Source organism: Fukomys damarensis, unplaced genomic scaffold (genome assembly GCF_012274545.1).
Source record: "Fukomys damarensis isolate Sample0158 unplaced genomic scaffold, DMR_v1.0_HiC HiC_scaffold_32, whole genome shotgun sequence".
Classification (NCBI taxonomy): domain Eukaryota; kingdom Metazoa; phylum Chordata; class Mammalia; order Rodentia; family Bathyergidae; genus Fukomys; species Fukomys damarensis.
In genome coordinates, this window is record NW_022900944.1 from 9700392 (window position 1) to 9724811 (window position 24420).

At 53.1% G+C, this 24420-nt stretch overlaps 1 protein-coding gene across 13 annotated transcripts in view; it reads right to left on the bottom strand.

The window, feature by feature from the left end:
- The window catches only part of Slc12a3 (solute carrier family 12 member 3), a 35980-nt gene that overhangs the window by 11082 nt on the left and 478 nt on the right, over nt 1–24420 (bottom strand). For 5 of the 13 annotated variants that reach the window (XM_019209739.2, XM_019209740.2, XM_019209741.1 and 2 more), the window contains exons 2-22: nt 23450–23596; nt 22000–22075; nt 21185–21280; nt 20838–20977; nt 20429–20539; nt 19389–19500; nt 19049–19179; nt 15332–15416; nt 14040–14194; nt 13557–13664; nt 13002–13125; nt 11336–11437; nt 10337–10492; nt 9662–9761; nt 8563–8674; nt 8083–8223; nt 7053–7159; nt 4929–5011; nt 3742–3819; nt 2944–3045; nt 1600–1711 (exon numbers count right to left, since the gene is read on the bottom strand). In XM_019209739.2, the coding sequence (XP_019065284.1) occupies nt 1600–1711; nt 2944–3045; nt 3742–3819; nt 4929–5011; nt 7053–7159; nt 8083–8223; nt 8563–8674; nt 9662–9761; nt 10337–10492; nt 11336–11437; nt 13002–13125; nt 13557–13664; nt 14040–14194; nt 15332–15416; nt 19049–19179; nt 19389–19500; nt 20429–20539; nt 20838–20977; nt 21185–21280; nt 22000–22075; nt 23450–23596 (2378 nt within the window). Of the gene's footprint in view, nt 1–1599; nt 1712–2943; nt 3046–3741; nt 3820–4928; nt 5012–7052; nt 7160–8082; nt 8224–8562; nt 8675–9661; nt 9762–10336; nt 10493–11335; nt 11438–13001; nt 13126–13556; nt 13665–14039; nt 14195–15331; nt 15417–19048; nt 19180–19388; nt 19501–20428; nt 20540–20837; nt 20978–21184; nt 21281–21405; nt 21466–21999; nt 22076–22441; nt 22485–23449; nt 23597–23710; nt 23856–24420 lie in introns of those variants that run through there. The other 8 variants (XM_010638928.3, XM_010638932.1, XM_019209738.2 and 5 more) reach the window with 6 other exon arrangements.

Genomic DNA, 24420 nt, shown 5'->3' on the forward strand with positions numbered 1-24420 from the left:
GGGTCACCTCGTTTCCTGCCCAGGTGTCATGGCCAAGATCACTGCACAGAGACTGCACAGAAGTCTTCTTGTTAGCTATTACCTGTGTGGCTGTAGGAAAACTGCCCTACTGTCCAAGCAGGCTCCCCTCCCACCTGACCTGAACTTTCTCTAAAACAGCCGCTTCACAGTTCCTGCCAACTGCACCTGTGTGCCACCTGCCTCACTGTTTACTTCCTTGTCTACTCAAATCAACTCACATTCTGACTTAATGCTATGATTTGAATACAGTTTGTTCCCTGAACTCACACTGAAATTAATCCCCAGTGTGAGGTATTAAGAGGGTAGAAACAGAATCTGGCTGCGGTGATTAGCGGTAGGGCCTTCAGGAGGCGATTGGGATTGGAGAAGGTCACTGGGGTGGCTCCACCTTGATAGAATCCTGGTGGCCTTTTAAGAAGAGGGAGAGCTGAGCATGATGGTACATGCCTGCAATCCCAGCTACTTGGGAGACTGAGGCAGGGGGATGGAGAGTTCAAGATCAGTCTGGTTCATTTAGCAAGACCTTGTTTTAACACAAAAACAGGGCTGGGGATGTAACTGCATGGAAGACTCCTTGCCTAGCACAAGCATAGTCCTCGGTTCCATCCTCAGACTGCAAAAAGTTAAAAAATAAAATAAAAAGCCTAGGGAGAGAGACCAGACAGACAGACACAGACACATGTATTTCCTGTCTTCCAGTGGCCTCAGGATTCTGACAGCAAGAAGACCATCAGCAGATGCAGCCCTAGATGTCCACCTCCAAACCCCTAAGCCATTATAAACCTTTTTTCTGTGGAAAGCAGACTGTCTCAGACATTGTCATTATCATAATGAAAAAAATAATATGCCAACTACCTTTCAAAAAAAGGAAATCTTATATTACAATTTTAAGCAAAAAAGAGCACCTCTTGCTAGAAAGAGGTGGCAATAAAAATCCACGGAAATAAACTGGTGTCACTAAATTCTGGCTGGGTGCCATTACCTGCCAAGCCTGCAAGCCAGGCCTGCTCCTCTTGCTTACATACAGAGCTTAGTGTGGTCGCTGGGGGCAAGGACAGGCCAACACTAAACCCAGAGCAACTTCTGACACAGTTTGCCAATGCTGAAGGGGAATGAAGTCACTCCTCACCAAATCTGATGAGATTTGCTGCCCCATCTCCTGGCCCCTCAAGGTGCCTCTGGTGTCCCCCAGCCTGTGTCCCACATTTCGGGGCCATTGCCTTGGAGGACTCTAACCCCTGCCTCGCTTCTCAATAGGAGGGGCCTCTCTATCCTCAAAATTTCTCCATGAAGAGTTTTGTGATTTTAAAATTTAACACCTCTCTCTGTTGTGGCAAAGACTGGAACATCTGCATCTTATTAAAGGGCAGGTCAGAGAAATTTCTGACATGGAGAGAAACCTACTCCTGCCCAGAGCCCCCAGGCACCATTGCTGTGACTGGAGAGAACTCTCCTGGGCTTGGAGATTTCCTGGGCCTCACAAGGGTGGTGGTGGAGGATGGGGAGAAAGGATAGGGGGCATCTTTGGGGGAGCCCAGACAGGGCAGCCGTGTGGCCCTGGGCTGCCTCCTCACTTACGCCTTTCTCTCCTGGTCCAGTCTGTTGATCTGGCCCCCGACGAACACGCGGATCTTGCATTTGGCCCATCTCTTCTTGCGGTGGAGGAGGTAGGGGATGAGGAGGGTAAGGCCTGGCAAGGAGGGTCCCCAGGAGGATCCCAACAAGAAAAAATGCTTAGGACAGATCCCTCTGGGTTTACCACTCCACAAGGCCACAGCAAATGCCTTCCCCTCTCGGGACCTCAGTTTCCCTGCCTGCATCAGAGCTCATGTGACTCAAACTCCATTGCTCTTGATGCTTGCTGGGCCAGGATTTTCTTGTCCAGCACAGTGATTTAAATAAACAGGCTGGCATCAAATACTGGGGGAATTGCACAAGGATTTCTAGATTGCTGGCCATTCCTGAAAACTGAATATCTGACCAAGGGGTAGGATCCCTCATCCCTCCCGGTCATCTCTCCACATGACCCTAAGGGCCAGCCACCCTGTGTCACTGCATAATCCTCTCTGCCTCAGGTTCCTTGACGGCGCCGACTTAACCTACATAGAGTTCTCAGTGTCCCACATATGCATAGTAAGAGCTCAGCTTCTTAGCTGTCATTCGTAGAAAACACAGTCAGCCTTCTGTACCTGCAGGAGATGGGATCCAGGTCCCCTGCCCCTTGGATGCCAAAATCTACAGGTGCCCAAGGCTCTTTTATAAAAAGGCATAATATGTGCACAGAACCTACCACATCCTCCCACCTACTTCAAATCATCTTAGAATGCTGCAGTATACATGCTCTGTAAGTAGTTGCTGTGCTCTATAGTGCAGGGAATGATGTCAAGAAGTGCATGTGTTCAGTACAATTTTTTTTCTGTGATGAGTTGAAACTGTGAATGCAGAACCCATTGGATAGGGAGGGTCAGTCTTGCTCTACTGAAGCACAGGCATTTTCTCTTTATGTGGGAGTTAACCAAAAGTAGGAACAAGCAAGCTGAGAGCCATATTTTAAGAAAACAAGGAGGGAACGTATTCCTGAAAAGCGAGGCACATGTCACCACTTCCCCGTGCACTGGCCCATGTCCCCCATTCATGCCATCTATCTGTGACCCTTACGGAACATCTAGCCAGAAGGTTCTACTCATGTTGGCCTCAGCATCCCCACAGAGGTCCACATTTTACAACTGAAAAACTAGAGGCCAGAGAGTGGGGGCCAGTCAGGCTTTCCTGACTTCACTGTGGGGGGAATTGGGGCCCCATGTCCTTTGCTGGGCTGTGAGCCTTGCTTTGCTCACTAGCAGCCTGGATGGAAGCAGGCAACAGGAAGGGCAGAGACATGCAGGGGGAGCAGAGAACTCATGTCTGGGCTTGGGTGCTGACCTCCATCGTCAAAGAGCCAGTAGATGTCAATAGTCTTCTTGCCCTGCTCTGACTGGAAGATGGTGTTGGCCTGCTCCTCCTGCACCAGAGCCTCAGGGTCCACTGCCAGAGGGAAAGGAAGGTCAGAGCACGGCTGGCACCCTCAGTTCCCCCAACCTGCCTCAAACAGCCAGCTGCCCTGGGAGGTGGATTTGACACATTTTGTGCAGAGTGGACATGCAGCAGCTGAAGTGCCCAGAGCATGGCTAATGCTTCTTCTGCAGCCAAGACACAGATGCTCAGGTAGGTGGTCAGGAACAGGGGTCCTGGATGCACAGGGCTACCAGATGTGCCTCCCTTGCTTCCAGCTTCTCTCTCCTTGGCTTCTGGGGGCACAGGGTGCTGGAGGTAGGTAGAAATCCAATGTCCTCTGGCATAAACAGTTAACAGGAGACAGTCTCTTCCATCTCAGGAAGATCCCCCAGTGCCATTCACAGATTTTGGAGGATGCCCTACCCCTGCCACAGGTTCCCCAGATCCAGGGTGTGGGAGGAAGGAGAGCACCATCCACTCCTCTACCCTTACATTCGAACATAACCAAAGGGGACCTGGTTGGAGGGACTTGGGCCCCAGAGCCCCGCATTCCCCACCAGGCCTGGCAATCTTAGTAGGGCCAAGACCCCTCCCAACTATCCAATCCAGTTATTTGGGCTCCACTGGTCACTGGGAAAAACGATTTGCCCTTGACCAAGTCCCCATGGAGACTTGCAGCCCCACAAGGCAGGAACATCCTGAGCTTCTCAGTGGGTGGGGACTGACATGTGCCAGACACAGATGGCCTGGCCCCACAGGCACTGGCTCCCTTGCTGTCCTCTGCTGGATCAAACACAGGATTAACTGCAAAAGAGGGGGCAGCCAGGTTTGCAGGTATCCCTCACCTGGGGCCACTTCTGGGTTCTTCATCTGCAGGGCACCCCCAACACCAGGAAGAAAGTCTCCACTCCTCCCTTGGTTCCCTCTGCCCTGGCTCCTTCCGCCTCTCCATCAGGCCACGCTGAGCCCCGCTGCTGGGCCATGGTGCAAGATGTCCCTGAGCTGGGAACAATCTCTCCCCACCTCCACCCTCTCGGCAAATGGCCCCATCTTCAGAAAGACCATCCTTGACCACTACACTGTGCATCTCCTCAGAACACCAGAGTATCTGAGATAATTGTGTCTACTTGTTTGTATCTGCTTTGCTCCCTGGAACATTAGCACCCCAGGCAGAGGCTTTGTTTGGTCCCTGCTGTGCTGCTGGTGCCTAGAACAGCATGGTGAGTGACTTTGTAAATACTGATTGCATAAATATTTACTGGCCACTGCCATGGGTCAGGCACAGCCTCTGCCCTTGGTGAAACAGCCCCTGGCTGCAGGAGACACAGTCTCACCTGCCAGTCTCCCAGCTCTGCCTCCGTTTGTCTTCACGCTTTTTACGTCTTTTACACCTCTAATCATTATGAACGCAGACCTTGCATGGCCAGATATGATTTCACATGTAAAACATCCCTGTCCCTAAGAGCCCCAGAGATGGCCTTCAAGACTGAAAGTTCCAGTTGGACTACAATTAGGTAACTGGCTTCCTAGTCTGGCATCTTAACATGAGCAAGCCCCTCTGCTTTCCTCTTCTTTTTTCTCTCTCTCTCTATTAGATCCTTTTTATCCTACCTGGTTACAAAAGCATTGACTAAACCTTGGGGAGTTCAGAGTTCCAGGTCTCCTTTCCCAGGTGGAAACAGGTTCTTAAACTGATCACTTAGTTCTTCCTCGCTGGGCCTTCATTCCTCCCCTTGGAAATCTGATGGACTCCATGGACCATTAAGGGCTGACTCTTTGTGTCTGTGGTTTTTATTCCTTACTAATTTTTCTGCCTCGTTCATCTACCTCCTTTAATAAATTGGATTCTAGAATTTCCTGGGACCCTGCCCCGGTTCTGGACAGGGTGCTGAGCAGGTGTGTCCTGTACTCACTGTGCGCCTGCAGCACCTCGGAGATGTTGAGCCCCTCTCGCATCCTCATGATGCACATGCCGTAGTTGAAATCAAAGGCATCACTGGAAAGAGGAGGTGGAGCTATGCTTTGGATAGAAAAATGTCACCCTGAAGCCTTGTGTGTTCAGAGATGGGCTTTTGGAAGGTGATTGGATGATGACTGAACCAGCGACAAGATCAGAGTCTGATGGCATCATTGGAAGGCAACGGATGCATAGGAAGTGAACCTAGCTGGAGCGAGTGGGTCAAGGGGGCATGACCTTGAGAACCGTATCTTGTTCTGCCCATTCTTTCTCTCTCTGCTTCCTGGCTGCTGGGAGGTGAGGGGCTCTGTCCCACTACACCCTTCAATTGTGATGGCCTCCAGCCCACAGGAATGGAACCAGCCACACATGGACTAAAACCTACAAAATGGTTTGTCAAAACATACTTTGCTCCTTTGAGTTGTTTTTCTTAAAAATGAAAAGCTAACACAGACAGGGTTAGGCTCCTTACAGCCCCAGCTTCCACAAGGGAGGTGATCTCGCACCTGAGAGGCCCAACATCTATCGTGGGCCTAACCCTTATCACACTTTCTCCCTCTGGGTCTCAGAATGCGGGAGTGCAGTGCCCTGCAGGGGAAAACCAAGTCATGCCTGGTGTCAGGTCATGCCCTGTCCTCCGGATACACTTGGACAATCCTCATAACTCTGCCCTCCAAGGTGGGGAAGGTCATTATTATCTCCATTTACAGACACAAATACTGTGTTTCAGGATGTAACTCGCCCATGATCATACAATAAAGGAAGGGACCAGCTGGGATTAGGATTATATGCTGAGACTATAAATCAAAGAACAGGTATGCATGCACACAGCAATGTCTTAACCCCTAAACTGGGTGTGGTGGCACACAAAGCTAATTCCAGCACTCAGGAGGCTGATGCAGGAGGAGCTCTGTGAATTCAAGGCCAGCATGAGCTACATAGTAAGTTCAAAGTCAACTGAATTACATAGCAAGACCCTGTCTCATAAAAACAAAAGTTAACAAAGAATGCTCTCGCCTGTGCAATAGACTGGTTCTAAGAGGTGTCTAGAGACTCCTGCCTGAGAAGTGTACTGATTACCTGATTGACACAGTGGCTGCAAGCTCTCCATTAGGTTTGACCCAGCAGGCTAACACTGTCCTTCCTGACTCCACTAACCCCATATCTCTACAAAGAATGCTCTCACCTGTGCAATAGACTGGTTCTAAGAGGTGTCTAGGAGACTCCTGCCTGAGAAGTGTACTGATTACCTGATTGACACAGTGGCTGCAAGCCCTCCATTAGGTTTGACCCAGCAGGCTAACACTGTCCTTCCTGACTCCACTAACCCCATATCTCTGGACGGTCTTGGAATAGCAGCACTGGAGGCCAGGTTTCCCACTACCTCCACGAGGAAATTTGCTAGAGGCAGCTGGGACAGTGGCTGAGTCTCATAGCGGGTCAGCAGCAGACCCAGAAGCAGGCCTAGGACCTCCACAGTCAGCCTTGCATTCTTGAGTGGTGCTGCACACAGCCTCTCTGCAACATGGGTGCAGAAAAGCAACACAACCAGGATTTCTCTGGACTGGGCACAGCAAAGAGCTGAAGAAAACAGGACTTGGAGCCAACTCTGAACTCCCCAGGAGCTCAGTCCTCAGCAGCCTGGTATTACTTGTCTGCTCAGGGGCACCCCTGGGAACTCTTACACTGGCTACCTGGGAGCCTTGTGAAGCCCAAGGTGGGCCCAATATTTTCACCTAAAAACCCACATTTTTAGCTACTCTGAAAATCAAGCCACATCGGGCCTACACTTCTGCATAGCACAGTCAGCCAGAGCCAAGTAGCAGCTCCTTTCCTCAGTGTACCCCAGTCCATATTGTCCCACACCAGACCCATCCACCCTCTGTGTTACCTGCCTGGCCCCAGCCCACCTTGGTGCCACGACCCATGGGTCAGGGAGGGAGGCCCTCCACCTCTTTCTTCCTCAGCCTTGAACAAGTGGATTCAGTTTACAGCCCTCGCTGCTCCCACATTTCCCCAGGCCCAGGACACTCTGGTAGCCTAACCCCTCATCCCAGGCTGCCCACCGGGCCTGACTCACTGCAGGATGCCGATGTAGTCTTCCACTGTGGCCGGGTGAGCAGACTGCCAGTTCTTCTTGAATCCCACCACCAGAATGTTGGGCTTCATTCTCCCCAGACCCGTGGCCTGTGGGATTGAGGGGGGTTTTCGGAGGCATGGGGCTGGCAGTCAGGCTGCAGGGCCACCTGGGCTCTGACCTGCGACTGGGTGAGGCACAGCCCGCCACCCTCCATCCACGCTGCAGAGACTCAGGCAATCTGCCTGAGGTCCTGTCTGCCTGGACATCGTGAAGCCTTGGCCAAGGTGACCCCTGTGGTTTCTCTCAGCCAGGCCCAGGACTGAATCATCCCAGCTGCTGCTTCTCTCATAGATAATTTCTCGTTAACGTGAGACCTGAATTTGGATGTCCAACTTAGTGTGTCCCTGGGCCATCTAGTCCATACTTCTTTTATGCTTCTCTTTTCTTACTGTTTTAAGATATTGAGAATTTTTTGAGGTGAAATTCACATAACAAAATCGACCATTTCAAAGTGTACAATCCAAAGAGTAAAATTAAAACAAAGTGTACATTGCAGGGGCATTTAATAAATTCACAATGCTTAGTCTAGTCACGACACTATCACTTCTATTTACTTCCAAAATATTCTTAAACCCCATGACTTTAATTTTGGGAAATAGCTAAAACTACTAAAAAAGATTCCCATGTATTTCCTCAGAATTAATTATTATTTTATCCATGTACCTCATTTTACACATGAGAAAACTACACCCACCACACTATACAAGTCATGGTTTTTCATTATTGTATTAAGTTATATCTGAAAAAATAAAAACAAAAATGGGAACTGGCCAAGGCCATACAGGCCCCACAGGTTTCCATGTCACTTGCCCAAGTCCTGGGCATCAAAGAATGTGTGGGAATGCAAAGAAGGGGGGACTCCATCCTGGTGCACAACAGGGAGCTGAAATTAGACCCCGAAGATGTTCTGGCTTTCCAGTTGCCACACCAAGTCATACGTCCCACAGGGAAGCCCCCAGACCCACCATACCTGCATAAGAGTCTGAACACCGCTGCGGAGGTCCTCAGCGATGACATCTGAGTAGAAGGCCTTGACCTTCCTCTTCTTTAGCCACTTGGTGTGCCCACTGGCCAGGAGTCGGAGCTCAGGCATCCTCTGCTTGTGGGGTCCCTGTGGGTGGCAGGAGCGGGTGACATCAGGGGCTGCCTTGTATCTCTGGCCTGAGACTCAGCCCCTCTCCTGTCCGGATATACCCATTTTTCTTTACACAGAGTTAGTGGAGGAAAAGAAGGAGGGAGGGAGGGAGATAAAAGGAACAGGGGAGTGGTGGGGCAGAGTGGGAGAAGCCAGGGAGAGGACCTGGAAGGGAGAGACCTGGGCTCATAGCGGACCTGACCGGGATCTGCTTGCCCCAGACCTTCTCTGCCACCACCCCCTGGGTAGACATCACATCGGGGCAGCTCCTCAAGGCATGTGGATGGCCCGGCCCTACCTCCTGGGGTCACTCACAATGAGCACGTGGCCACAGATCATGAGGCTCAGGTTCTGGGTGAAGGTGCCTACAAAGTCCACGAGGGCTGGGCGGAAGTTGGGGGGCCCTGTGAGCACCAGGCATTGGGGGCTGAGGAGAAGAAGGGAAGAGGGTGTGAGCCGTCGTGGGAGAGTCACTGATGCTAAAAGCAGGTCTTCTCGGTCACCCTGAAGCACAGTATGGGCTCAGGCAAGAACCTGCACACTTACACTTTGGGACTCATCTTTCTGGCTGCGACTCAGGGCTCTTGCAGCTCTTATGATGGCCACCATACTGAGTCTCCCTTGTGCTTCCTGCTCAGCCACCAAGCACCCCACCCAACACTTCTGTTTTGCCCTGCCTAGCCCAGCATGATGTAGAATAAACACTGATAGTAAGGACACCTATCTGTGTCACCTGGGCAGGTGAGTGAGCATTTGTGTGGAGTGGTCAAGGGCCACTCCCAGAGTCAATGAGAACCAGACTCAATGCATCTATGGCCCCAGGGGCCAGTAATTAACCTCCCTGTGCCTCGGGGCCCTCATCTGTGAGTGGGGTTAGTCATTTTATGGGCCTCATGGGATTGTCATGAGTCCACATAAGGATCTTTATGAAGTGCCTGGCTCACACTAAGTGGAGATCTCTCTGGTTATTATCCTCACACTCTGCTGGGAAGGAGACTGCAGGAACAAGATTCTCCTCAACACCAGCTTGAAGAGGGCCCAAGGAAGGTTTTGTTTTTTGTTTTTTGTTTTTTTTTTTGGTAACGGGGATTGAACTCAGGTCCTTGTGCTTGCAAGACAGGCACCGAACCGCTGAGCTAAATCCCCAGCCCAATTTCCAGGGAAAGTTTGTCACTGCTGTCCTCCCAAGATTACGGTGACGAGAATTAGCGCCAGATCCCCCTTACAGCAGAGCAGCTTCTACTGTGGAAACTGAGACACAGAGAGATTCCCTTCCTCACTTAATCCCATTGGGCAAGGCCTACCCCAGCCTCCTACAGCAGCGTGAGGGGTGGCCCTCCACCTCTGCCCCTCTCAGCAGTGCCCGGCCAGCCTGGGTCAGGAGGCCTCCCAGGGGGCCCTGAGCTCTGCTCACCGGTAATTCTTGATGTGGTCTTCCACCTCACTGAGGCCCATGGAGTAGCTCAGGGCCAGGTTGTAGGAGCCGGCCTGCACGGAGGAGCCCCAGTTCACCTCTAAGGAAGGGGGTCATGGGGAGCAAGACTCAGAGTCACAAGAAGAAGCCAGTTGTGCCTCTGTGGTCACCTCGTACCTTGGCAGCAAGCCACCAGGCGGGTAGATAGCCTCAGCGCTGCCCCTAATGTGTGTGGGGCTGGAGCCCCAAGTACCCTGTGACTACATAATCCAAAGTTACACATCGGGGTCCTAAACTCTACAAAATATTCTCCTGCCTTGACAAACAGACCTTCACAATGACCTGGACATCCACTGTAGAATTCTAGGATGTCTTGGAGTTTTGTTTCCCATCCACAGGTTGCTGCCACCCCAGGACACTCCTGCACTGTCCAAGCTTTGTCTTCCCGCCTTTCTATCAGTCACCTCTCAGGCCTGAGTAGGAAGCTGGCCCTGCAGGCTGACTCAGGCCCTTGAAACTGGACATTTCTGGGGTCTGGGAGGTCTATCTGCAGAGGTCTGGGCTTCAACTGGGCACACAAGGAGGGATGAGGTGGGGGGCTGTGGGGAGCCCTGGGAAGAGCTGGGGTAGGACCTGCCTACTGGGCCACCAGGACTGGTGGCTAAGCCCACCCACCTGGCTTCTTGTAGATCACATAGAGCAGGAGGAAGAGGACGACTCCAATGGCGATGAGGGCTGCCCACCAGGTCAGCAGGAACATGATGACCACGGAGACAACTGCCCCAAACAGCGCCGCCCACTTGCTGTAGTACTGGAACGAGGGCCTCCACCCTGGGCAGGGGCCCCATCAGTGGATGCACCCTGCACTTGGGAGCCTCCTCGGGGCCAGAGCTCTGGCGGGGCTGCGTGGCAATGCCCACTATGCCCAGGCTGGGGCCCCAGGCTGTGCCCCCAGCCAGGACCGAAGGGGCCATGCCCACTTCTTCTTGGGCTGGGCCTGGAGGCTCTGGGGTGCTCCACACACCTGCTCTGCTGCATTACTCCATGGTGACAGGCCACACCAAGGGGGAAGCCTGCAGCTTTGGCAAAACACGGGTCAGCAGTAATGCCAGCTCATGGTGCCCATGAAGCCAGGGGGTGAGATGCGGGGAGATGGCACGTTTCTACCTGGCCCCACACCAGTAGTGACATCTTCCCCACCATGGCACAACTCTGAGGGTGCCGTGCACAATGTGGCTGTGTTAAAGGAGGCCTGGTTACCAGCTTGTTGATAATTTGGGGCTAATTAGAAAAAGCCTTCCTCAGGTCTCTCTACTGCCACCTGCCAGAAATTTATCGTCATTAACATACAAATCTGAAATTTGTGCGCTGTGATATGAATTGTACCCTCTAGAGCTGTGCAGTGTGCAGCCTGCCCCACTGGATCTGTGACTTTGGGAAATTCTCCTGCCCCTCGGGTGAATCAGACTCCTGACTCCTAGCAGAGGAAAGGACTAGAAGAAGCTCTGCAGACTACAGAGAGCACATGAATGCAGGAAGAGTGCTGTTGGTGGTGCCTGGATGTTCCCTTCGCGTGGTTTCCATTTGAGAGTGACCTTGGGCTGCCGCCTCCCGCTTCCAGCACCCGCCTTACCTCGGACCCCAGGTGTGTGGCAAGGCAAAGAGCTGGCTCACCAGGGGAGTTGGTGATGGAGGCGTGGAAGCAGCTGAAGTTGATGAGGGCGTAGGAGCACAGGAAGAAGTTGGAGATGATGGGGGCAATGGTGTTGAGCTCCGCTTCAGTGACGCAGGGAGGAAAGAGGAGCCTGTCAGGCGACCCCACCAAGGAACTGCCTGGCACTGCCCCTCACTGGGCAAGCCCCGGGGCTTAGTGAGTCTCAACCTTCCCATCTGTGGGACTGGCCCATCCTGTTGTGAAGTTCAAAAGGACTACGTCTTGTAAACCGTAAGCTGCCATCTTTCAAGAGGATGGAGGCAGTATGGGGCGGACCCCATCAGGCTAAGAGGACTGAGCGGTGGCTGTGATAACTCCGACCACAGATTCCAGTAAGGAACATACAGTACTTGGTGATACGATGACTGGCTCCTTCTCTTAACCATCTCATCGACCCCAGGCCCCCGGACAAACTTGGGAGTGTGAATCCTTGTCCTGTGGCCTCTTCTGGGATCCCTGAACAGCACAAGCACCTCTTCTGCATGATTCCATTCGCTCCCCTGAGAAGCTGGCCCCAGAGACCTGAGACCGTGGTCCTCAGACTGTACAAGTCAGAGCCATCCAGGACCAAGGACACACCTCCAAGCTGGGGTGCTCTACAGGGAGACAGCCCGGTCCGCCAGAAAGACTGGTCCAGGGAATGCCAGACCTGACTGGGATTTTCCACCTGCCACCTCTTCATTGGCTTCAGGATCTAGGACTCAGGGTCCAGAAAGCCTCCCCCAGCCTACAGTGACCTACTGTAAGGCGGGGGTTATGGACTGGTGACCGGTGGTGCCAGCCTGAGTGGCAGGGGGCTGGCTGGGGCAGGAAGATGGGAATCAGAGAGGCTCACCTGCAGCCTATCCCACCCCAATCCATAGCAGGGACAGGGGATGTCGTGTCACAGCCTGGCCACTGCACTTGCTTGGTGTGGCCACTTCTCTCCCAGTGAGCTCTGCTTTCTGGGCTAAGTTAATGAGGCAATACTGGGTGTGTGCTCATGTGGTCTCTTCCTGCCCACCTGTGACACACCCATTATGCACTATTGCTCCCATTCCGCAGAGAAGGAAACTGAGGCTCAGAGAAGTAAATTGCTTGTCCAAGGACACATGGCTGGCACATGGCAAAGCCTAACAGATCAGCTGGACTTTTTATCCTCACGCCTCCCTTGGGGTGAGATGCTGGCTGTTTAGTTCATACACCCGCAAAGGTCAACCCAGCCATTTCTGTCAGCCCCTGGGAAGGAACCCAGCAGACTGACCCATGCTCCAAAGGTGACGTGAGGGTTCATTTAAACACATAAGGGGTGAGGGGAGGTTCCCAGTTGCCAGGACGCTGGAACACAAAAGCAAATAAGGTCTCTTCTGCCAAAACAGAATGGTCCACTCACTGCCCGCATGGTGTGGAAAGACAACTAGAGGGAGGAGGGGTAACCTTGTGTGGCCTCCCAAAGTCTCCTTCCAGGAAGGGCTTTTTCTCAGAGCTCTTTACTGGGGATGTACTTATGTGTAAGGCCCTGGGTTTTATATATATATATATTTTAAAAGCATTTCTCACTGAGCGCCCACTGAAGCCAGGCCAGGCTGGCTGAGTAGGAAGGAGAAGAATGGGCCTGTGACCCTGCTGAGTCTGGCAGCCTCTTACCAATGATGATGAAGGCCACAGCAATGGCGTAGGCCAGCAAGTAGCCTCGCACAGGCTCCTTGTTCTTGCCATAGCCCTTGCCGAAGAAGCCGATCAGCGGGTACAGCTGGTCCTCACACAGGCACTGTGGGCACCCAATACCATGCTCACTGCTGGCTGGGACCTGCCACCTCCCCTCCCGGGGCTATCTGGACTCTGGCCCCTGCTCGGCCCCCTCTGTGACCGCAGCAGGGCACTCCCCAGCACAGGCTCCAATTTCTGGTTCTTTTAAGTAGGTTAAGATCACACCACCTTCATCACCATGGAGACAGGACAAGGCCACAGTGAGAGGGGTCAGTCGCATGGTGCAGTTGTCTTGGAGATGGAGTTATGGACAGACTGCTAGGGTCATGGCGTGGGATGGGATGTTCTTCCAGTCACCCCATAAGAGGGGCTGCTTCCTCCCATCTAGACACTCCTGTTACATGACCTTCTTTTCAGCGGTCACCAGGGGACCCACCACCTGGGCCTCCCAACTTAGGTCCCCTTTTCCATGGCCCCTTTCTGCGGCCTCACCTGGAAAACTTTGGCAGCTGAGACGAGGCAGGCAAGGGCAGAAGAGAGGGTGGCCCCGAAGATGCCAGCTGTGATCAGGGGTGCGAAGGCTGACACCATGCTCATGGTCTGCGGGGATGGTGAGGGCTGATCTGGGAGCCCCTCCCAGCTCCCCAGTACCTACTGCACGCAGGAGTGGGTCCTGACACCTCCAACAGAGTCCACACCCTCACATGGGTGCTGCCTCTCACAGACAGAGACCAGGCACAGGAGCCCATGGAGCCCTCCCAGCTCCCCAGTACCTACTGCACACAGGAGTGGGTCCTGACACCTTCAACAGAGTCCACACCCTCACATGGGTGCTGCCTCTCACAGACAGAGACCAGGCACAGGAGCCCCACCTGCGCTCAGAGCCTTTCTCCAAGCCAGAGCCCAGCTCCCCCAGTTATGTAACCCCAGCATGTCCCGGCTCTGGGAGGCCCTGAAGAGCAGAAGCCCTGCTACCTGGTAGTAATTGATGAGGCCATAGCGGCAGCTGTGCTGCTGGGAGCACTTGGTGAAGTTCCAGCCATAACTGCAGGCCAGCCCCTCACAAGCACCCCAGCCAGAGGTCACCGTGTCATTCAGGTCTCCAGAGGCATCCCTGACCACACAGGAGCCTGAGAAGAGGAAGAAGGTGTGGGTATCTCCCTAGCCCTCCTCCCTTCACCCCCTTGCTCTGTCCTCTCCTACTCCCAGAATATGCTGTCTGCTACTGCAGAGAGAGAGAGAGAGAGAGAGAGAGATGCTGCTGACAGCTTGGTTCTTCCTTTATCATGCAACAATAATCCTGATGTGATAGCTAATACCAGGTATGCTTGTGGGATGCTAGGCACCGTGGTGGGTACTTTACAGCAACCTTGGGAAGCCTGCAGTGATGTTATTTTTGTTGTCGTTCCCATTCTGTAGAGGCACACAGAGCTTAGTAACCTGCACAGTGCCTTCTATAAAGCCAAGACATTCTTCCTTTATCATGGAACAATAACCCTGATGTGATAGCTAATACCAGGTATGCTTGTGGGGTGCTAGGCACCGTGGTGGGTACTTTACAGCAACCTTGGGAAGCCCGCAGTGCTGTTATTTTTGTGTCATTCCCATTCTGTAGAGGCACACAGAGCTTAGTAACCTGCACAGTGCCTTCTATAAAGCCAAGACCTGGCTTTCAAGACCTTAGTGGCCATGAGGAAAGCCAAGTCCCTTGGCATCTGGGAACAGCTTACTTCAAAGGTGGTCACTGGGAGCAAGGGCACCTCTCAGCATCTCAGATTGAGGGAGGTGTTACCAGCCCAGACCTCAGTTCAAAGCCTGTATCTACTGCTCAATGATGGTGTGACCTTGGGAAGGTCACTCCATCTCTCCTTTGAAGAATGGGGGAAATGACAGGGCCTGGATTAAGTGTCACAAGCCATGTTAAGGATGGGGCGATGGTAAGGCAGCTGCTGATGTTATCATCATCTTCATCACCTTATCCTAGGGGCAGAGCATGACTCATCCTGCAGGATCTTCATGCCCATGAAGCTAGAACCTCAATATTTGAAGGGACCGTAGGAGCCTGGACTGGCCTCCCTCACTATGAAGATGCCAAGGTGACAGTCACCCCAGGGACAGCGTTCAAGGCTGCCACATCCTCCTGGCCCAGCTGTCCCAGTTCAAGTGAAGCCCCACCTGTGGACCCCCTCCAGGGCCTGGGCTGCTGGACTCTGCAGGGTAGGAGCCAGGTTCCTGTCCTGTCCTGGTTAGCTAGGATGGCTACTCACCAATGGTGGCTGAGATGGCCAGGTAGGAGATGGTGGTCCAGAAAATGGCCATCAGAGTTCCCTTGGGGATGGCTATAGCGGGGTCCTGCAGGAGGGATAGTGGTGTCAGGAAGACTCTAGGTCTCCCACCCCTGGCCTTGGCCCCATTCCAGCTCCCTTCATCAAGGACCCATAGAAGCAGGTGAATATGACCAAGATCCCAGGCCTGATACCACATCTGAGGCCCGGGGAGCCTGAAGTGAAAGAGAAAACCAGCAGCTCCTCACTGAGGCCAGGGAGAACACATGGATAAAGCTTGTTGTGGGGGAGGTAGAGCCAGGGCCAGGATGGCAGGGTCCTGAGCTCAGCCTGCCTAGGTTCCAATCCAGGCCACCAGATGCACTGTGGGCTGATCTCCCAGCCTCTGGCCCTCATCTGTGAGTGGTGACAGCAGTGCCACCATGCTGCTGGTGAAGTGCACAGATCCATGCACGCTCTTGGCCCCAGACCTGTTTACTCTCACCCTTCATGACACGCTTGTCATTACGCACCAACTGGCTCTCTGATTCCACAGTGATAAACAGATAGGAATGGAAGACAAGCCCCAAGCTTCCTCCTTCAGCTCTGAGAAAGAACTCTCTGCTTGTATTTTCCTAACAGCAATAGCAAATCTTCACATACAGCTGTCACATGGTCCATTCTTCTAGGCATTTTCTCAAATGTAATTTCTTGAGAAGTAGCCTGAATGCCTCCACTGGCTGGTGGGGAAACTGAGGGCAGGGCACAGTGAAGAGGACCCTCTTCACAGAGCCTGTGGTAGCTCAGATCCTGATGCCACCGTGGTGCACAGCCTTGGGCTCTACAGGCCAATCCAGGAGCAGAAAAAAAGATTGGGAACTTCACAGCAAGTTCAAGACCGGCTCCACCCTCTGGGTGGAAGCTCCAACCTGGAGAGGAGGCCATCTCTGCAGTAAGCAGCCCATTTATTATTGCGCCTTCTCTGCTTTCCCGGAGGTTTCTGCTTACCACCTAGCCAACAAGTAGAACCTGGTTAGAGACAAGTTGGAATGTGAGGGAAAGAATGGCAAGCAGAGAAAAATGGGAGCAGAGATGCAGAGTGGTGGGAAGCTGGGGTACTGGGGAACCCCAGGTCTGCTGGAGTCTGTTTTGGGGACCACACAGACCTGGTCCTACCAGACCTGCCCAACCCCCTAGGGATGGATGGCTTGACCAGGTCATTCACCCAAGTCCCTGGCCCTGAGGCCCACAGACCAGGCCAGCTTGCCAACCCCACTTCCAGGGGGCTGAGTATTGTCTCCCCAAGTGTATGCCTACCCAGAACCTCAGGATATGATCCTATTTGGAGATAAGAATTTTGCAGGTACAATTAGATAAGATGAGGTCATTCTGACTTAAGTGGGCCTCAAATGCAATCACAGGTGTCGTTCTAAAAAAAGGAAGGACACAGAGATGTGAAGGAAAGACTATTTGGTCACAGCAATGCAGAGGAGATGAGCTGAAAGCCCAGGGACACCACTGTCAGGATCCACTAGAGTCAAGGTGTGGCCAGGAAGCATTTGTCTCTAGGGGTTTCAGAGGGAGTGCCGTCCTGCCAGTACTTTGATTTTGGATTTCTAGACTCCAAAACCCCAAGAGAATAAACTGTTATTGTCTTAAGCCAAAGTATGGTACTTTGCAAGAAAGAACACAGCAGCCCTCAGCCTGTGTGGGAGTGTCCTCCACAAGGACATCCCTGGGGACAACACATGAAATAGTTGTAGGATACATTGGTGATTTAAACTGAAGCCTTTGCTCTATAGACTTGCATTCTAGTTGCTCTGCCATCTGTGTGGCACTGGCTCAGCCCTGGAACCTCTCCGGGCTTAGCTGGTGTTAGGGTTGATAGTTAGTTGCCCCCCAAGAGAGCCTCATGCACTCATAGGCATGGTTTTTGGAAGGTGATTGGATTCCAGGGGCTTATGGCTGGTTTGCTATTGAGAGGTGAGATCTAGTCAGAAGAGGCAGGACCCTGGAGACACAATCGCGAAGGGTTCATCTCTCTTCCTGGCTCTTCCCTTCACTCTCTGCATACTGCCTGATATGAGGTGAGCAGCTTTTCCTCTGCCGTGCCCCTCGCCATACTGTTTCTTCTTTGGAGCCAGCCAACCATAGACTGAAACTTCTAAAAAAACAGCCAAAATAAACCTCTCCTCTGTTAAGTTTTGGATGTCGAGCATTGTGTCTCGGTGATAAGAAAAATAACTAAGAAACTTACTTGTCTGTGTCATTGTACAAATAACAGTGATGATGATGACAAGCTCTCAGCACAGCCTCTATGCCCAGCACTGTTCTAAGCACCTGACACATCTTAGCTCTTGGAATCCTCTGCCCTGCTAAGGCTGGGGCTATATGAGTTCCATTGTCCAGTGGGGCAAGTTGAGGCCTAGAGAGATCATGAAGGAGTTGCCCAACATCTCATACACAAGGAGCCACTCTGCTGCAGAGTCACTGTCCCTCAGGACGCACAGAGCCAAGGGCCAGCAACCCCTTTAAGGCTGAGGACACTGAGGACAGCAAAGATGCCTAGCTCGTGAGCTCAGAAAGAGCTGCCAGGCATGATGCCTGCACGCTGGGCTGACGATAACTGAAGACGCTTAATAAGCATCCAGATCAATTCCCAGAGAAAGGACGTGAGTGGGACAAATGCTATGATTTCTAAGCTCTATAGTATGTGCCCTGGGGCAGATCCTGTTAGAGTCAGGCTGGCTTTGGGATTATCTCCAATTCACAATTTAATCCATTTAAGAAAAAGCATCAAGGAGTGCCTCCTGGGTGGGCCAGGAGAGTGGGAGGAAGAAGCAGCTGTGATTTCCAGACTCCTCAGAGTCTCCTGTTGGCAAAGGCTCAATGAAATTTTCATCTTTCAAAGCCCAGCTCCACCCCCAGGAGTTTTGTCCCAGCCCCTGCCAACATCAGCTTGTCCTTCTATCCTGTTTTATGGCTCTTTGCACTTCTGCTCTGAAACTAGGACACTACAGTTCACCACTGCTGTCCGATCAACAATATCCTGAGCACCTCGCTTGTGTCATCAGGCTGTAAGCTGAGAATACAGACAGAGAGCGGGGTTGAGATCGTTATGCTAAGAAAACAATGACTGGAGGACAGCCTGGCAGACTGAAACAGAACTTTGGGAGGCAAAGAAACAAAGGTAGGGATTCCCAGGTGGAGAGTGTAGCAGAGTCAAATGGACGAGGGCGACATGGGTAAAGCACAGATCTTGGGGCTGAGCAAGGGTCATGGGTACAGGGACAGTGCTCAGGGTTGGGGCTGGACAGGTGCACTGCAGCCCAGACAAGGAGCTGCCTGCGTCAAGGCAATAGAGAGTGGTGCGAGGGTGTCAGCTTGGCAAAGACGTACACGCTCAAGGCCTCAGTTTGGAAAGTCACGTGAGGGTCAGCGCTCCCCTGAGGTTGAGAGTTCTGTGAAGCCCATTTTGAGGTACCCTGCAAGAGCCAGAGCACAGCTGATATCAATCAGTCAGCAGCCTCACAATGAAACTGATTTAGATTGAAGGGAGCTGCAAAGGACTGGACTGGACTGGGTATCAGTTCTGACGGCCTCTCTGGCTTCAGCCCTACATTCAGTGTCCCGCAGCAGATCCTGGTGTGACAGGGAACAAGACTGTGCTCATAACTCCCTGCAGCACCAGGACACTGGGGGGACAGGTGTTCTGCTCACCTTGAGGTCCCCGGAGATGTTGGCTCCTGCCAAGATGCCAGTGGCAGAGGGAAAGAAGATGGAGAACATCCCAAAGAAGCTGCCATCGATACCCCGCCAGCTGGGCACCAAGTTCTGGACAAAAATGTCCCCTGGAAAACCAAGGCCTGGGTCAGGGCCACCTGGAGGGCCTGGTCCCTCTAGTTGGGCCTGGCCAGGCAGGCAGTCAACTTCCCAAGCAGCTCCCAGCCATGGGAATTGGGTATCCCATCCTTCTGCTGCTCACAAAATGGGCCGAATTTTTGGACAAACTGTTTTTGCCCCAGAGCTGTGGTCTGGGGTCCACTCTACATGTACGTACCCCGGTAGCTGAAGAAGCCCTTGGAGGCCTTGTCCTCAGATGGGGGGATCAGTGTTCCCACCACGTAGTTGGCAAAGGAGACCATGATGACAAGGAAGAACAACACCTGAGCCTGGGAAGTAAAGGAACCCAGGGGTCAGACTGTGGTCCCACATCTTCAGGGAGCCCCAGCAGGGACAAGCTTGCCCAGGTCCCTCACGTCATTATTCATGCCATCTTTCACACACACCCATCGCACAGTAAGCTCTGTTCAAGGAGTTGGGAACACAGCAGTGAACAGGATGGCCAAGATCTTCTGTCCTGGCTGATGAGTTTGTAAGATGAATTTAGGGGAGGAATGGAGTGTGGCAGGATTGGGTTGAAGCCGCTTTAGCAGGGTGGCCTGGGACAGTGTCTTCAAGAAACAGACTTCTTTTGCAGATATATAAAGGAGGAAGTTCAGTGAGACATAGAATGGTCTGGGGACTAAGGTTAGTACTTTCAAGGAAGAATAAGGAGGCCAGCTTTGCTGGAGAGAGAAAATGAGGAAGCAGGAGGTGCAGGACCCAGGCCTTGACTAGCTTGAAGGTCCCCTTTTGGCCAAGTATCCCAATTATAACCCAATAGTTCTGCCCTAAACCTTTGACTTTTGACTGCATACATGGTTCCAAGGAAGACCTACTACCCAGGCTCCCTTGCAGTTATAAGGGGCTGCATGACCAAGATATAGTCAACTGGACACAAGCAGGAGTGATACAGACAACTCTCCGCTTGTACAAAAAAGGGAAAGGGAAAGGAAATTCACTCCCTTTTATTTCCCCCTTCTTCCCTTTCCCTCTACCTGGACCAGGGACATCGTGATGGTGGCCACCTGGGAAGGATGGAGGAGCCACAGGATGGAGGGTGTCCAGGTGTCTAACCCCTATGGACGACCTTTCCCACCTGGACTGTTACATAAGAGAGAAATAAAGTCTCTCTGTCTGAAGGTGCTGTTAGTTAGGGTCTCTGTCACAGCCGCAGAACTTGAAGCTCAGGCCCAGGGCTATGACTCTGTTCCTCACCTTGGACTCCCACTCCATGCCAGCCAGGGAAATGGCCAGGAGCACAGTGACGGTGACCACGCCAATGATGCGGATGTCATTGATGGGGTCCACGATGGGCGTGCCGTACTCCTGGGAGGGGTGGGTTGGTTGTGTGCCACCCTCTGAAGAGCACATGCCTCCAGGCTCTTCTTCACTGAGGTCCCTCTGACCCAAACCCAAGGATCTTCAGATCCCCAGGGCAGCTCTGCATGGACCTGGACAACATGGCCTTGGGGCAGCACATGGTCTTATGGGGATGGTTTTGATTCGATGAGATTATCATTGTCACCTGCAGTGTCCAGACTGTGGCCTTGGTTCCTGATGGAAGGAAGGCTGACCCAATGGGGAGGAGCACAGTGGGGCAGACCGGGGCCCAGCCCTGCCTCACCTGCAGCAGGTCCCGCACAGTCTCCGCGAAGCCCACCGTGTGCATGGCCACACCCACAGCATTGGCAAAAGCAAAGATGAGGCCGATGGAGCCCCCCAGCTCTGGGCCAAGACTCCGGGAGATGAGGAAATAGGTGCCACCTGCCAGGGCCAGAGTTAGGAGCCACGAAAACCAGAGGAATCAGCTGGCCAGGCTGGGCTCGGAAGGGTGACTGGGGGACAAGGGCAGGAGGTGGCTGAGTCCATCCTGTGGTAGGGGGAGCCTGCCTGGAACCCTCACCTGCAACCACAGGGGCAGCCAGGGGCCCTATGGGTCGGGAGCCCACAAGGGAGGGCTGTGGGGCGCACCTGACTTGACCTTGCCGTTGGTGGAGATGGCTGAGATGGAGAGACCGGTGATGGAGGTCACCATGACGGAGAGCAGGATGATGATCCAGGTCAGGACTGTACAGGGTGAATGTGGGAGCCCCAAGGCTCAGTGAGGGTGCTTCCCAGGGGGAGGAACCCACTAACTCGCCACCCCTCTCTAAGCCTCGGTTTTGTCATCTGAGAAATGGGTTACTGCCTACCTCCCGGCATTTTCTGAATAGCTTAGGAGCTTGTGAGCCAACATGAAAAGGATTGCTAGGTGTAGAAGGGAAGGGACCCTCCTTTAAAAACAAAGGATAAAAATAAAGTTTCAGTTACCATGATGAGCACCTCTGGGCACCAAATCTGTGCTGGCTCTCCTGCATCCTATAAACCCCACAAGGACTTCCTGAGCCAGCTGCTGTCACCAGCCCCACTTCGCTGATGAGAAAAACAAGGCTCACAGAGGATAACAAATTTGCCCAAGGTCACATGACCTGAGGCAGAGCTCTCACCTGAACCCTGGCCCTCCAGAGTGCAAGTCCCTAACTGCAAATCTGCACCAGGAATTGGCTCGGAGAGGTTGTGACTTCCTGAGGGTAGACAGCTCAGGAGAGCCCTGCTGACTCTCTGTCCAATGGCTCTCTGTCACATCCCCCGCCCTGCTTATCCTTCAGGGGCTCCAGGATGTGTAAGGGAGGAGCAGCCTGATGTGTGGTCTCTGCAGCCCAAGGTCAAACCTGTTCCCAGGGGCCTTAGTGACAGGGGACAAGGACTCAAGCATAGCCTCCCTCCTCTCCCAGGCTGGCACTCACCAATGCCTGCCTGTGCTGTAATCCAGGGGAGCCGCAGGTAGAGGATCACACCCCAGATGTTGAGCATGCAGCGGATCTGGGAGGAGAGTGGAGTCAGAGGCTCTCTGGGCAGGCCACACCTCCCATGGCCAAGCACATAAGTCCCTGCTGCTGGTCATGGCATGGCGTTGACCTCATAGGTGTAGGAGATACCAGTTCTCTGTGCTCCATGCCGACTGGCTAGGGCCTCTAGTTCACTAGGGCAGACCCACCTCCCTTCCATCCTCCTATCCTCCCACTGAGGCCTAAGGGTGGGCTGCAATCAAGACCATAGGTCCTCCTAGTCCAAGCCAGGATCCTGTGCCCACCAGACCTAGTCATGGCGGTAGAGACCACTGGTGACCTGGGACCTGGCATTTTGGGGGAGCTCAACAAATACCAGCTGAGCCAACACCCCACTTACAAGCAGAAATCAGAGCTCAGGTTGCTGTGACTTCAGTTTCCAACTGTAAAACAAAGTCAAAGGCCGAAACTGAGGCTAATGTTCCCAGTGGTTCCCTGGTGTGGTCTTTGGCCACACCAAGTGGCAGAGTTCCCAAGGCAGCTAGCAGCTGACAGCATTAAGATCAGAACTGGGCTTCCTGCTTCCCAGAGTCAGGCCAAAGATTTCTGCACACCATGTGCAGCCCCCCCTTGCAAAACCCCGTAGTGTCTTCCAAAGCAGAGTTCACTTGATTCTTTACCATCTGGGAGCTTATTCCTGCTGTAAACTTCCCTTCACATCATGCAGAATGAAAACCAAAACAACACAACACACACCAGTTGTGGCTTTACTGTATGTGTTTCGTGCTGGCCTCTGGTGGTTCTTTTGGAAAACATTTCCATTTTCCCTTTTCTTTCCTTTTCCTTTTTCTTCCCCACACCCACCCGTGGTACTGGGGATTGAACCTAGGGCCTTGTACTTGCTAGGCAAGCCCTCTTCCATTAAGCTACCTCCATATCCTTTACATTTATTTTTAATTTTGAAACAAAGTATCACTAAATGGCCCAGGCTGAACTTGAATTTGCAATCCTCCTGAATCTGTCTCCCAAGTACCTGGATTGCAGGCACACACCAACCAAGCCTGGCAAACAATCTTTTCATATAACTGCCTGGCAGGCATTGACCCAAAGGCTTTACATTTATTAACTCATTTAATACTCATTTCACAGGTGAGGAGTACATTGCTAAGTGATTTACTCATTGCCATACAACTAGTGTGACCAAGCAGATTCTGGCCTCAGGTCTGTCTCAACCTAGGGCATAAATGGGGTGTTGGGGTGCTCGAGTCAGAGAAAATTCGAAGCCACATGTAGATAGGGGAAACTGAGGCCTGGGCTGGGCCTTGGGTCTACCTTGTACACTAGAGCCCCAAGTCACAGCTGAGCCTGGATGGAGCGCAGTCTGCTCATGGGCCCACACCCTACTCACCATCACTCCCTTGACCCAGCCGAAGCGCACAGGCTCCCCCGGGCTCTTCTCACTGTGGGTGCCCGCCTCGTCCTCCACCAGCCCGTCAGTCAGCTCACAGCTGGGCCGGCTGTCGAAGGCCAGGGCGTGCAGGTGGCTCCCATCCTGCTGGGGTGCAGAGACCACAAGTCAGGAGGGCCTGGGTGCTGCAGGTCAGATCTCTGCAGCCAGTCCCCTGCCTGCCCCACTGTGCCACGTCCAGGCGGCCCCAGACAGACTCACTGGTGTGGTGCTCCTCTCAGGCTTCGAGAAGCCCACAGCGGCAGCAGGGACAGGCGACATGGGAGGCCGGGCATTCTGGGCCGTTTTGATCATGGCACCTGCTTGCTGCTGCAGAGCCTGGGACCTGCCTAGGTAGGCACACAGCCTGAGAGGAGTGGGGCAGGGTCACCCCTCTGGGTGACACCATGTCCAGGACCACGCGGTAGGTCCCTGGCAGAGTGGGGATTGGAATCCAGCCCTCCACCCCAGCAAGGTTGTCTCCTCCTGTGTGTGTCCAAGTGACCACAGCCTCCTCCGGGGCTTTCTTCCTGGCCCCTCAGCTCAGCATCCCTGGGTGGAACACAGGGCTGTGTGTAGCCCTTGGGGTTCAGGAGTGAAGTCTGCTCAGGGAGGGGAGGGGTCCTGTCCACTTAAAGTCTCGGCCCCAGAATCAAGAATGGTTGGTGTCAGGTGGGGAAACTGAGGCTCCGCAGGGGCTGTGACAATCAGGCTCCTGGTTGTGACAAGCAAGCCGCTCTCCAAGAACACTTTTCCTGCCCTCTACCTCCGTTTCAGAGGTGTGCAGCCTCTGCTTGCATGTTGCCATTGACGGGAGGCTCACTTTCTCTCTAGCAGCCCAATCTACCTTCGGGTTGCCAGTGACCAGACAAGAAGCACAGCACGTGCCCAGAGCTTCACCGCTCCCTCTCCTACTACTTCACTTGGGCCTC